Source organism: Aplidium turbinatum, chromosome 4, assembly GCF_918807975.1.
Source record: "Aplidium turbinatum chromosome 4, kaAplTurb1.1, whole genome shotgun sequence".
In the NCBI taxonomy this organism is placed as follows: Eukaryota; Metazoa; Chordata; class Ascidiacea; order Aplousobranchia; family Polyclinidae; genus Aplidium; species Aplidium turbinatum.
Window position 1 is genome coordinate 24,546,988 of NC_137475.1, and position 12,846 is coordinate 24,559,833.

A 12,846-nucleotide genomic window follows, 5' to 3' on the forward strand; every position below is an offset into this window, starting at 1 on the left:
CATTAAATTCATCAGTGAATCTTGTTTAGGACCGTAATCCACATAATGAAAAGCAGTCACAAATTTAAAACTGCTAGTTGTAGGCTACTTTAGGATTGACTCAGCTTCCGATCAAGCGCTTGTTGGTTCCAACTTGATGCATTTAAGAAACGTCTTTAGAGCTTCAATTGCAAAAGGGGAATGTAAAGCATTGGGTTTGACAGCACCACGCCTTCATTACATTCTCGAAGTTAATTTTCTTTGCAAGATGATAGGACAGCTTTCTTTAGATTTTTCAGAATTTTTCCTCTGACTGGGCTATAACTTTAAAGATGCCACAAGTTTGCAGATAATCAATTACTCCAAAAATGATAAGACATTTGAACAACGCTGTCTTGTAGGCAACATTATGAATTCCAACTAGATTTAAGCAACAACATCCATAAACAAAAAACTCAAACAAAGAAAAAACTCACTAGGCCTACCTTCCAAAATCACATCAAGAGAAGCATGACCAACAAAGGCTACTTGACCATACGAAAACAGAAGATCTTTTAACTATGACAAAATTAGGCTACATCCAATTGCAGCAATAAGTTAATAAAATCAAAAGTTTTAAAATTGTTCGGCCACACTAAAAGATCACAATTCGGAATCAGCAAAGTTTGCGCAGAAGGAAAAGTAGAAGGAAAAAGAAAACGTGGCAGACGACCAAAACGATGGCAAGACAACATCCAATCATGTACCGGACTCAACTTGGCGAGCTGGCTCAAAATCGCCACTCTTAGAAGCAAATAGGCTAACTCATGTTGATGCGCAATCAGCTGCAGGCAGAGATGATGACTGATGATGATCCATAAACAAAAAATATAGCCTACAGGATTTACTTCCTTTAATCGTGCTTGGACTGATACCTTTAACTTTCACAGATAACTTATGTTAGATACAACATCCTATGCCTGGCCAACGCAGATTTTGAAGTTAAGGTTTAATTGCCAAGCAAAAATAGTTCCCGCTTAGCTAAAGCAGCACCAGTTTTCAAATTAACACTATCAATACAATCGAAACCGTTCAGTGATACAGAAATCATTTCAGCTTTTCCGTCTTGAAGCTATTCAACATCGCCCACCTTAACACGAAAATGATTTGTTCTTGATGAGAAGCATCGAGAGTGACATTTACAATGATTGAGAAATACTTGGAACTACGCACTTTTTAAGAAATTGTTGATTGTTTTAAAACTTTATCCGAAGCATCCAACTTTTCCTTTGCCGACAAACTGGAGTTTACCGATAGAGCTAACTCAGCTATATCATTTGGATGAATAGGCCTACCGTTAGATATACAGGTGTTTATTTGACTTGTAAATGAAGAAGAAACTTTATTTTTTTTTAGATCTGCCACTGCTCGTCTATTGATTGATTGGATCTTTATCCTCGGACTGGGAAAGCTTCTTGCAGAGCTTAATCCTGGCAGTTTCGCATACTTGTAGAGGCTTTGAATCACTGACGCAGGCCCGGTCATCGAGATTGACAGAGTGAAATTTCCGATTGTTGACGTCTTGTTGCCGGGGAACTATTCCATCCATTAGATGCCGCTGAATGGAGAGCAGTCCTTAACGTGCGTTGCTCAAGCGCACACCCCGAGAGTCGAACAAGCACCGCTTGATCTTGAAGCTTCTTCGTTCCAGAAGTGACGCGCTAACCAATTGAGCTATCGGGGCGGAAAGATCTAGATTCTAGAACCAGATGTCCAAATGATTCAAAATTTAATTTTGACACTGCCAATTTGAAATAACGTTTACTCCTCGTTTTTTCACTTTTGTTTGATTAGTTGTGTGGTGCCCAGCAGAAACTAATTCAATGATATTTTTATAACTTCACGAGCTACTTTATGCCAGTTTTTATTTTTGGAATTTTATGCTTTTGTAGACCCGTTTGAGAGCAGTGCATTATGCATAGACCACTAGTGAAAGTACAACTATGGTAGGCGTAGCCTATTTATAAACTGCAGTAGATGAGATTTATTAACCAATCAGAAGGCAAGATTTAAATTAGCTGATTGCAGTCATGCACGTGATATTGCGTTCTTCTCAAAACATTTTTGATATAAAGTAAAAATCGAACGTTTTGCAGTCTCCAGCGTGGTCTAGCGGTTTGGGGGTTAGGAGAGCAATCATTTCGATTCCCACCCTTGCCATTACTTTTTTTCTTCTGGAATTACCAAACAAAGTTCAAAGCAAGAATCAACTCTATAGCTGAGTGCTGGAAGGCTCGCAATGCTGTTCAGCTGGTTCATAGAGAAAATTGTCCTATTTTAAAGTGACTACCGGTCAAAATACACCATCTGCTGCAGCGACCTACAGATTACAAAGACACCTACGGCAACCTACCATTATTTTTTACGATCTTGTCTGTGTTGTTCTTTGCCGACGTATACACGAAAACATGAAATTTAGCGACGGCGCTGATTAGCGCCCGCGCACATATTTTACCCTTATATTAAAATAAAATCGAAATTTAAGAACAGCTATATTGAATCGTCAGTCGTCTATATCCAAACTTCAACGATATCGACACTTTTTCGCCGCTTGAGGTGTCGATATCGGAAAACTCCACTGTAAATAACGTAGACTAGCCTACAATTGAAAAGGAAGAGTAGGCTAGTCCTTGGGGAATTTTTATGAAAAAAGATAAATGGGCTCAAAAAGATCATTATTTTCTTGTCGATGATGCAGCAAAGTGTATTTTCGAAAATAGTCCGATTATTGCAGAAAGTTTGTACTTTACGATCAAGGACATGGAAAATTTCTACCGTATCTCATTCCTGGAAGCTATGTCGTATTTTCATTTCACTGACACTGCTTTGTTACTTATCACAAATGTTTGGTAACTTTAAAGAAAAATATTATGACGTCGGCGATAAGTCGTCCAAGAATGCCATGATTCTAAAATAAACATACACTTTACAAAGTCTTTATTGAGATTAAGTATTCTTCCAGTCTGTGCAGAAATGTCTTACCGATGAAGCCGCGTCCATCTTAAAGTCATTTCGATCTCGCTGTACTTGCGGGAGCAAGTCATCTGCCATTAATGTCTTTCCGATGTCAATTTAAAAACGACAATAAAGCAAGCTTCAGGGCTTCCATAAACGCAGTAATCCATCTTCTGCATAAGTTGCGATGAGGTTGTTGTGGGGGTGATGGCATATCCCAATCACATCGCCCTCATGAACGGTCAGAGTGCGCTCCAGCTTGCCACTGCCAGTGGAGAAGCAGTAAAGAACCTAGAAAAACAGTGTTGTAATGATTTGTAACAAACAGTCAAATCTGGATAACTCAAAGCTCTTTAACTCAAACTTTGAATGTTTATCCTCGGACTGACAAAGCCTTGATCCTGGTAGTTTCGCATACTTGTAGAGGCTTTTGACGCAGGACTTTTTGTTTCCCCAAAGCATATGCAGCGCTCTCTATCTAATAATTATTGAAAAACATCAATGTTTTGGAAGCGTTGCATATTATGCTTGATAGAGCGTGGATATCAGTTGAGGCGAAAACGACGATAGTCAATTTCATTGCTATGAATCCTCAGTGCTTATTTAAATCTAAATAATGTCCATCATCATACCCTAATATTCGCCACAATATAAAATCTCAATATTTCTTACCTAGATTTAACAATAACTCCGGGCAAAAATGCTACAGTACTTGGGACCCCAGGCATGGGGTGAGGTTCCCTCAGAAATTAAATGTTAGTCTCCCTTTTCATTCAAAAAGCAATATCGAACATATCTGGTTGGTTGTTACTCTTGTTAAATGCAACTCTACTGTGTAGTTTTCGGTGGAATTGATCTTGCAGTGCGGTGGGCTTTCGGGGTCTGATTTGTGTTTAGTTTGATTTTTGTGTGATATGTTATATCTGTATATGTACCTTAAACGACTACTCGATAGTTTATCTTCGAAAGGTCTTAGATGTGGGAGGGAAAATTGTAAATTTTCCTAGGCAAATGTCGAGTACCTAGGCCAAGTTCTTTCTAAACAAGGGATTCCTAAGGGTCTTAAAGGCGATGCCGTACTAAACAGTGAACATGCCTGCTCCTTCCAATGTTGGCACCTTACGTTCTTTTCTGAGGTCGGTTCAATTTTATTTTAAGTTTATGCCCCCAGATTTTTTCTACGGCAGCGCAACCGTTATATCACTTAACCAAGAGTGGTGTTTCTTGGAGATGGGAACACAAAGAAAAATGCGCTTTTGCAAAATTAAAAACGTTTCTTTCCGCAGACGATGTTCTCGTAAACTTTAATCCGTTGCTTCCTTCAGGAATTGCATGCGACGCACCAAGCGTAGGCATTGGCGCCACACTGTTTCACCGCTCCCCGGACGGAAGTGAGAGGCCAATAGTCAATTTGTCGAAAATCTTGACAAAATCTCAAAGAAACTACAGCCAAATCCACAAGGATTGTCTTTGTCCATCATCTTCGCTTTGAAGAAATTCTACCAATACCTCTACGGTAGAAATTTTATTTTGGTAACTGATCATAAGCCTTTGCTTTCACTCTTTGGTCCAGATAAGCCTATCCCTTCGTTGGTGGGTAACCGGTTAGCACGCTGGGCGTTGTTTTTGAGTCAATTTAGTTATATTATAGAGTATCGCAAAACAACGCATCACCGAAATGCTGACGCCTTGAGCCGTCTTCCGTCCAACGATGACTCAGTTTTTGACGGAGAGGAAAGTGCAGATGATATTGATATTGTTTGCGCAATTGATCGATTGGACTCGCAGGTGAGTCATTCCGATTCTTCTACTTTGCGCACGGAAACTTCTAAGGATCCGGTCTTGTCTAAAACCATTCGCTTCACACAAGAAGGATGGCCTGCGAAGTCAATCGCGAACGATCCAATCGAACAGTTTAGAAGAGGTACTGATTCTCTAACAACCTGTTATGGTAGTTTATTATATGGTTCTTCTAGAGTAGTTAATAGTTATTCTTTTTATTCGCAGGAAATGATATTCTTTCTCTTTTACACGAAGGTCATTTCGGCATGCAGCGCATGAAACAGCTGGCCAGGACAGCAGTTTACAGGCCCAATATCGATGCGGACATTGTCGACCTCTGCCGAACATGCACTACATGTGGTGAGCATCAAGCTGCACCAAGCAAGGCTCCTATCCACCAATGGATTAGCTCCAGAGAAGCCTTGGAGTCGAATTCATGTTGATTACGCTATTAATTGTTTAGGATCTAATTGGCTTATTGTTACCAATGCTTATAGTAAGTATTCACCTTCCATTCACCCAACTTCTTCCGTATCGATGTCTGTTACTATTGATCTTTTAGAGAAGAATTTTGCCCTTTTAGAGCCCATTTTGGATACCCCCACTCCATTGTCTCGGACAATGCGACTACGTTTTCTTCGGAAGAATTCAAGATTTATTGTAAAGTTAGGGGAATAGTACACATCACTGGAGCACCATACCATCCAGCTACGAATGGTGCTGCCGAGGGTTTGGTACGCACTCTTAAGCAGGCTTTGAGAAAATCGTCGTTACCGCCCAGAAGTGCGACCACCCAATTCTTGATGCAGTTTCGCCGTACGCCTAATGCCAGTGGTTATTCTCCCAGCGAGTTATTAAACCACCGCCAATTACGTACTAAATTAGATATTTTACTGCCTTCCTCAGCTCAGATCACAAAAACGTCGATGAGTCATTCGCCTCGGAAACAAAACGGGAAAACAATTAAGTTCGATGTTGGTGATCCTTGTTATGCTTTATACTTTGGTTCCAGGCAAAGCCGAAGCCCTCGTTGAGTTCCTGCCGTCGTGGTGAAGCGACAAGGGAGTCGTAGTTTACAGGTTCGATTTGACCCTCGAGGTCATATATGGAGACGCCATATCAATCAGCTATGTCCGCGTTACATCTCGCCGGAAGATGGGGATTGGGGATCCAGGAGAGACTACCTTCACGTCGTCATCGACAGCCGATAAGGTTCCTGATCCATCAACAGCCGACGAAGTTCCTGATCTTTCGACGCCGATCGCAACCGAAGACTCATCATCGTCATCGGTCTCGAATCAAGGACATCTATTGAGGCGGTCACAGAAGATGCCAACCACCCCTTCGTTATGAGTGGTCATAAGTTTTATTGGGGAGGTGTAGAGTATTTTGGTTTGTTTTCGTTGAAACAATGTACCTTGCTTTCGTTCCGCTTAGGTCTTCTCTTTTCGCAGAACAATATGCATTATAGTCAAACACTTTCCTGCTGCATTTATCCTTTTCACAAGCTCCGTTTTTCCATTAACCAATGGAATGATATTTACCTGTATCCTCTTATAAATCAAGCAAGCCACAAAAAAACAATAAAACATAAACTGAAACCCACCTTGTCCTCCCCGACGCAGTATATCCATTCTCCCCTAGGAGAGACAGTGGCACAGATGAAGTCGCCACCTTCCCTCTTACCAGAGCTGAATGAACGCACAATCTGGCCCTGATGAAAATATTGCAAAGAAGTTGAAGTTCACAGTTCAAGCAATACTGTCAATGACACGCGCCTTGGTGGGTTTAGTTCCACAGATAACATCTTTTCCCAACAGGTTATAAACATTAGACCGCAGTGCTTTTTAATCGGGTGTACCATAACTTCCAAAGATGCATAACTTTGATGGGGTGTACAAAGTTGGACAGGGTCATTAAGGCCTCTTTCAACTGCAACAAGACTTGTAGTGTTTTTGTGTAACAAGAATACCCAACGGCTATTATCTTTAACACAATTTTTAAATGGTAAAATTGAGCCTCTTGCATCGAACACTGGGAACAACAATTAGAAATTTATAGACGCAAAAAGAAGGGTTCGGATGATTTTGAAGTTGGCAACAAGATTCAAGCTTTCAAATAAAGTTGAAGTTGTGGAAGAACAAAAATACGACTTTTCGTATTTTAAATGGTTAAATACTTTCATGCAGACTTCCAAAAGAAAAAAGAAAATCACACATCTTTAATAAAAAACGCTCAATGCACAATGCACGGGAAGCACTGTAACAAAAATTTGAAATTTATTTTCTGGAAAACGAATATTGAAATAAGACATCGCTACTTCCCAGTAAGCAAATACGTACTTTTTATACATTAACCCGAATTATGCGGACGTCAAATTAACGTAAAAAGTGCGGTCTACGACTTAATGCCGAATTTCGAATGACTCGAACACGAATGACGCCATCGCAAGACCGCAAGGCACGAATGACGCAAGGTCTGAATGCTGCAATACTTGAATGACGCGAGACTTCGTTTATTTCTCCCAAAAACGAATTGTTATTTTTGAATAGTTCTGTTAGGACTGCTTTGAAACTTTCAATACAAGCTGAGTGAACCATGTGCACAATTTTTTGCAGAAACAAGTAGATCAGCATAGTAGAAGTACGAGATCTAGACTTTGTTTTTGTTGGATGAGTGAGGTGTGCACTGTGCACCAACCAAGTGCGACTCAACCACATGGCAAAGTTTATATATACAACTATCCTAGACATCAGCTTACGAATTCTAGAAACAGGCTATTTTCTGATACGAATTCACCGTTTGCCTCGATAGTATATTTTTAAAACCTGTTTGCCGAATTCAGGAAAATGAAGAGTTCCTGGCCAAATTGCGGATATGTCTTAATTTTTGTCGGTTATGACTTTTTTTTGTGTTGCGCACAAAGCGAAAATGACCAGGTTATGCGACAAATGATTAGAGAACGTGTAAAGCTTCAAATATTATAGACCAAAAATTGGCTATAACTAAATATTAATCTCAAGCTAACTATTTGTGCTTTTGGAGTGCCCCCAATGAGTCACGCTATGCCACTGCACTCACCTGAATATCAATATATTTATCTAAATAAACAGATGCCATCGTGGGCTTTCGATATTGTCTCTATACAGAGAGTTATATATTGTAATCATGAAACGCTGTTTGACAGTACGTCCGAACCTAATCGGTCTTCTTCGAAAACAAAAAAGTTGTAACTGACCTCCTGCGTTGTTGTTGAAGCAGTGAGGAACGAGATTGGGGGAAGTCAGAGTTACACTTTGAGTTTGCCAGACGTTTCTGATTAGTAAGATTTCTCTGCACACGTGTTCTGTTCATCAAGATTAAAAAGCAACAAAGGAATTAGTGGCACCTTTATCTATACTTTGTTAAATACAAAATTACTGTCATATTGAAAAAAATGTTTAAAAGTAAGAAAAAACCAAGTCTCGTGTCATTCATGTATTGCGTCCTAGGGGTTATCGGCATTATTCGAGTTCGCGTCATTCGGCCCACGGCATAAAGTCGTGTATCCTTGTTGCATACAGCAATCGTGAAGTGACATAAGACAGTGTTACTCACACTATGGTAGGCGTACTGGTGCCGATACGCCAGCACTTGGCTGCCGATACGCGATCACTTTGAAAATAATTTATTGAAAAGCCTATTGTTTTGTGTTGACCGGAATGTGTTTTTCACCATTCTCAAGTTGCTTTTCTTTTTCGGCATAATTTCCGTGCTTATACCATTAAAGCGATATACTGTATAAATTAATTTTTCAAATGCCATAGCGTGGTAGTATGAACAAGAAGCTTAGATATATAAGAGACAATCACTTTCAAACCCAGTTGATTCCGATTCTTATTAGGACACATTTAGGTGATATAGGATGTGGCAAAGTGTTGGCTGTAAAGAAATCGTTTTAATTTTTGTTCGACAAAACAGTACCGCAATCACAATCTGTCGTTTGTAGAGTTGTGCGCAGCAATTTCAGACCTAAATAAACATTTACAATATATTCAAAAACATAAAAAAATCAGAACAAAGCCAAAAAATGTCACAGAAAAGTAAACCATTAAAACTGCTCAAAAACAGATGTACAGACACTCTCGTAAATATAAAGCTTAACGTGCATCCTAATAAGCAGCGCTAAGCATTGAAAAGCTGGAAAACCACAATCCGTTGGTGAAATGTTAATGAAAATCTGCTTGTGAATTTGCGTACTGTACTGCAGACTTGTAAAAACCAAGGTTGGACTTATTATTGTCCGTTTTTTTCGTTTGAAATGCGTGATCGGTACGCCGAATGACAATAAGACCTCTGCCGGCACGTTGTCTTAAAAGCTTGAGCAGCACCGACATTAGGGTGTTGCACACGCCACGATCTACTCAAAAACAGCTAGACTTTTTTAGTTTAGTGTTAATGAATATTATAAATCCGAAGTTTGAAAAAAAAATCATCAACGTTTGCCTCACCTACGTCCTACAGGGGCAGTTTTTGTGACCCATTTTGTTAAAAATCAATTATTTTGCCACTAGTAGGCGCTGTGTCAAAGTTGTATCATTAAATGAACTTTTAATAAAATGCTCCTTGGTGCTCTAAACAAATTGAAGCCTGATTGGGCCTTCGGGAAGTTGATTGGGCCTTTGGGACTGCAGATATAGGCAGTCTTTTTTATAGTATGGCGGTTTTGTTTGTGGCATTGGTTCATTGTAATACTGCCACTAGAGAGAAGCAAAACATTTTCTTCGTCAAATCAAGTGATTTCACTCACTAGAGTGCTGTAATCTACTGTATGCTTTTACGAAGTATAATACCATAGTTATTTGATAGTACACTAACATCTTTGCTCACCTTTTTTTACAAATCTGATGCAATAATATAATTCCCATGTCTTAAACTGAATTCACCACATGAAAGATAATAAAATCACATGTATCCAATCTTCCAAAACATATAATGCAATCGATCATAATATTTCAAACATTTGAAAAGAGGATAAAGTTTTTGTTTGTCATTTGCTAAACTATAATTCAGTCAATATGCTAAGGTGCTAGTTCACCTGCTCAGGTTTTACTCAGAATACAGCAATTAAAATTAAAAATGTGGGCAAAGAAACAGGAAATACGGCTGTTGTTATTAACATATTATGGGTTAATAGTGGACAAGAAAACAAAGGGGAAAATGCTGCAGCAGAAGCGAAGATTTCAACTTCAAACTTCTGACGGACTTCTGTCTTTCCACTTCAACGCTGACCGAAGCCTATACTTCAAAGCAAGCTCGGCAGACCACTTTTTTGACTGAGCTGCAGGAAGCATGTGAAAAAGATTCTTCTCAATCTTGTGTCAAAGTCACCTGAGATTGAGCTATTTCAAAGGTTTCATGATATAGGTTTTCAAGCCGCCTCGCTTGCATGAGCTTCACTGCACACAAGAGACCCAAAAGAACTGTGGAATTTTAATAGTGCACAATCAAAAAAGTTTGAGGTGTTAATAGATATCATTCGGGAAGCTCAGGCTTTTTTTTTTAAAAAGAAAAAAAGGCTTATCCTAGAGGAAATTACAAGGGACTGTTAAATTTAATGGAAGCCTACATTGGAAGCAATAGATTAAAGACCAATTTAAGTTTTTGAAGTGTGACGCTGTTCATAAAGCAAAATGGATGGAAACTAACTTTATTGCTACAAAGTGGTTATGCTGCACAAGTCTATCTCACTAGGAATCGGTTCAAACTCCCATCTACAAAACATTACAAGATTTATGGGCTTTGTATGTGTGTTTTTAATAAGTGGTGGTTTAATTGACCGCTTGCAATCGCAGCACCACATGTTGACCTCGATTTTGTCAACAATATCAAGAGCTTCGGTGATGTTGATCCCACTGTAAGTGCTGCTGCACTTAAAGCTTTTTCAAGGCACACATAGCATTTGTCAGGAAAACTTATGTGTGATGAACACACATCCTTAAATTAAGACAAAAATATATCCTGGATAAAAATCTTGTATGTTGTAAAAGTAGCCTCTGAAAAATGAATCAACTACGAGAAGGTTTGGTGCTAGATTTGGCAAACCAAAACTACCTGACATCAAAACTAGGCATGGGTTTTCTTTGACACAGTTTGTCACGTTTAAGCGTTTTTTTTTTAAATTAGCAATTCTGAATGCTTTTCTAAAAAAGCCTGCAGTGCAGAAGAAGAAAATGAGGAGTACGCCGTTCGCAGAGCGATTATGAACTTTTTGAGAGTTTGCAAATTTTTTACATTCTTCCAAAACTGAAGAAAATCTTGAAAATTGTGTCCAGTGTTATAAAAATAAAGGAAGATTCCGGTTCCTAAAATGCAAAAACGCCCTCAGAGGTCTGATAGAGAAAAGTGTTTGCATATCTTTTGTTGGTTGTTTAAATTGACGGAAGCTACGAAAAATATGATGCTACCAAAAATAATACAATCAAATCACTTGAATCGATACTTCACTGCCCTCTGGTGGCAGTATTACAGTAATCCAGTGCCTGAAACAAAACCCTCACAACATAAAAGGGGGCTATGCTATATTCTGTTGAAATTGGTTGAGTGGTTCCCAAGAAAACGCAAATTACATTTTCGCTACTCAATACTCATGGCAGTTAGAGCTAAAAATGAGTACTCACATGCCAAATTGCCCATATCTCTAGACCAAAAGGCCCAGTTAGGGCACAGTTTTTTTAGTGGTGTAGTAACATAAAGGGCATGTTTTAAAAGTTATTTTAATGATGTACCTTAAAAATAGCGTCATCTAGTGGCAAAAAGTTATTGTTTTTACAAAATGGGTCACAAAAACTGCCCCTGTGGGTGGGGCAAACCATGATGAATTTTTTCAAACTTTGGATTGATGATCTATACGCACCAACGCAAAACCAAAAAAAAAGTTGAGTAAGTTTAGATAGAACTTAAATTTCATGGGGCGTGTGCAACACCCTAACCGACATGACGTACTTTCTGCTGTGTAATGTTTTATACAGGGTCAAAACTTCTATTAACCATCCACATGGAAGTAAAATGGGGTCATTTGTGCTATGAATAATGCAAAAGTAGAAGTTATTAATATTAACCTTTTTAGAAAAAAGGTTGATTACTTTATTCGGAAGTATAGGCTAATCCCAATAATTTTAGATGCCTCTGGAATCTACAGGCTTTGAAGCGTTGATACAGGCATAAAGGGGGTTGATGATTTCTATTTGTTTACTAACTGCGAAAGGTTATCGCATGCAACACTTAAGCACTTCTAGATTGCATTGAATAGAATGTCCAAATACATGAAAAAGATGGCTAAACCTTTCTAGACTTCGCACCTGCATGTTCATGATAGAAACGGTGTTGGAACGATTGCACACGACAAAATGTTCCTGATTCTTAGGAAGGAGATGCACACTATTTACTGTGACGTCATGCTGGCCAGCGCCAAGAGACTTGAACGTGTTCACGCATTCTGTACTCTTTACATTCCATAACTGAAGCAGAAAGATGAAGAAATTAATCAAGTACTCAGAAAATTGGAACATCTCCTGGCACATTCTTATGCAATCAGCTTACATATGAACTTTATAACTGCTGTCTCATATTGTCCGAATAAACTTAAATTACTAAGTTAGAAGTTGATGAAGTGAGCAATGTTTAGGTGGAGTCCCAATGGTTTCCGGTTCCCACCAGTAGTAGCACTTACCTTTACGTTCCCATCGGAAGAAGCGCTAACAATATGATGGCCATCTGACATGAAAATCGCTTCATTAACAAATGAAGAGTGACCCCTCATCTCCTTGAGCGTCTTTCCAGACTTCAAGCCGTGAATGCGGATTGTTTGATCGAAGGAGGCACTCAAAACCTGCAGAGACAATGGAGTTTCCCGACAAGCCAACATCATAATTATATTGTAAACCTATATGTGGCAGTAAAACAGCAACAACAATCTCCTAACTTGTTTACAAAAGTTACAAGGAAACTGGGTTCCAATGTGTTAAAAAGATATGGAAATAGAAGTGTGAAATTGCCCATTGATAATATGCTCACGAAACGCAGACGCAACAAAAAATAAAAATGACAAAA

The 12,846-nt window shown here is 38.9% G+C and overlaps 1 protein-coding gene across 1 annotated transcript in view; it reads right to left on the reverse strand.

Annotated features, from left to right (window-relative positions):
- Window positions 1-1,922: 1,922 nt before the first annotated feature.
- LOC145768569 (WD40 repeat-containing protein SMU1-like) overlaps window positions 1,923-12,846 on the reverse strand; it is a 46,399-nt gene continuing 35,475 nt past the window's right edge. Inside the window, exons 7-10 of the mRNA XM_082580095.1 lie at window positions 12,467-12,625; window positions 12,096-12,254; window positions 6,362-6,469; window positions 1,923-3,264 (exon numbers count right to left, since the gene is read on the reverse strand). Of these exons, the coding sequence (XP_082436221.1) occupies window positions 3,115-3,264; window positions 6,362-6,469; window positions 12,096-12,254; window positions 12,467-12,625 (576 nt within the window). The 3' untranslated portion in view covers window positions 1,923-3,114. The remainder of the gene's footprint in view (window positions 3,265-6,361; window positions 6,470-12,095; window positions 12,255-12,466; window positions 12,626-12,846) is intronic.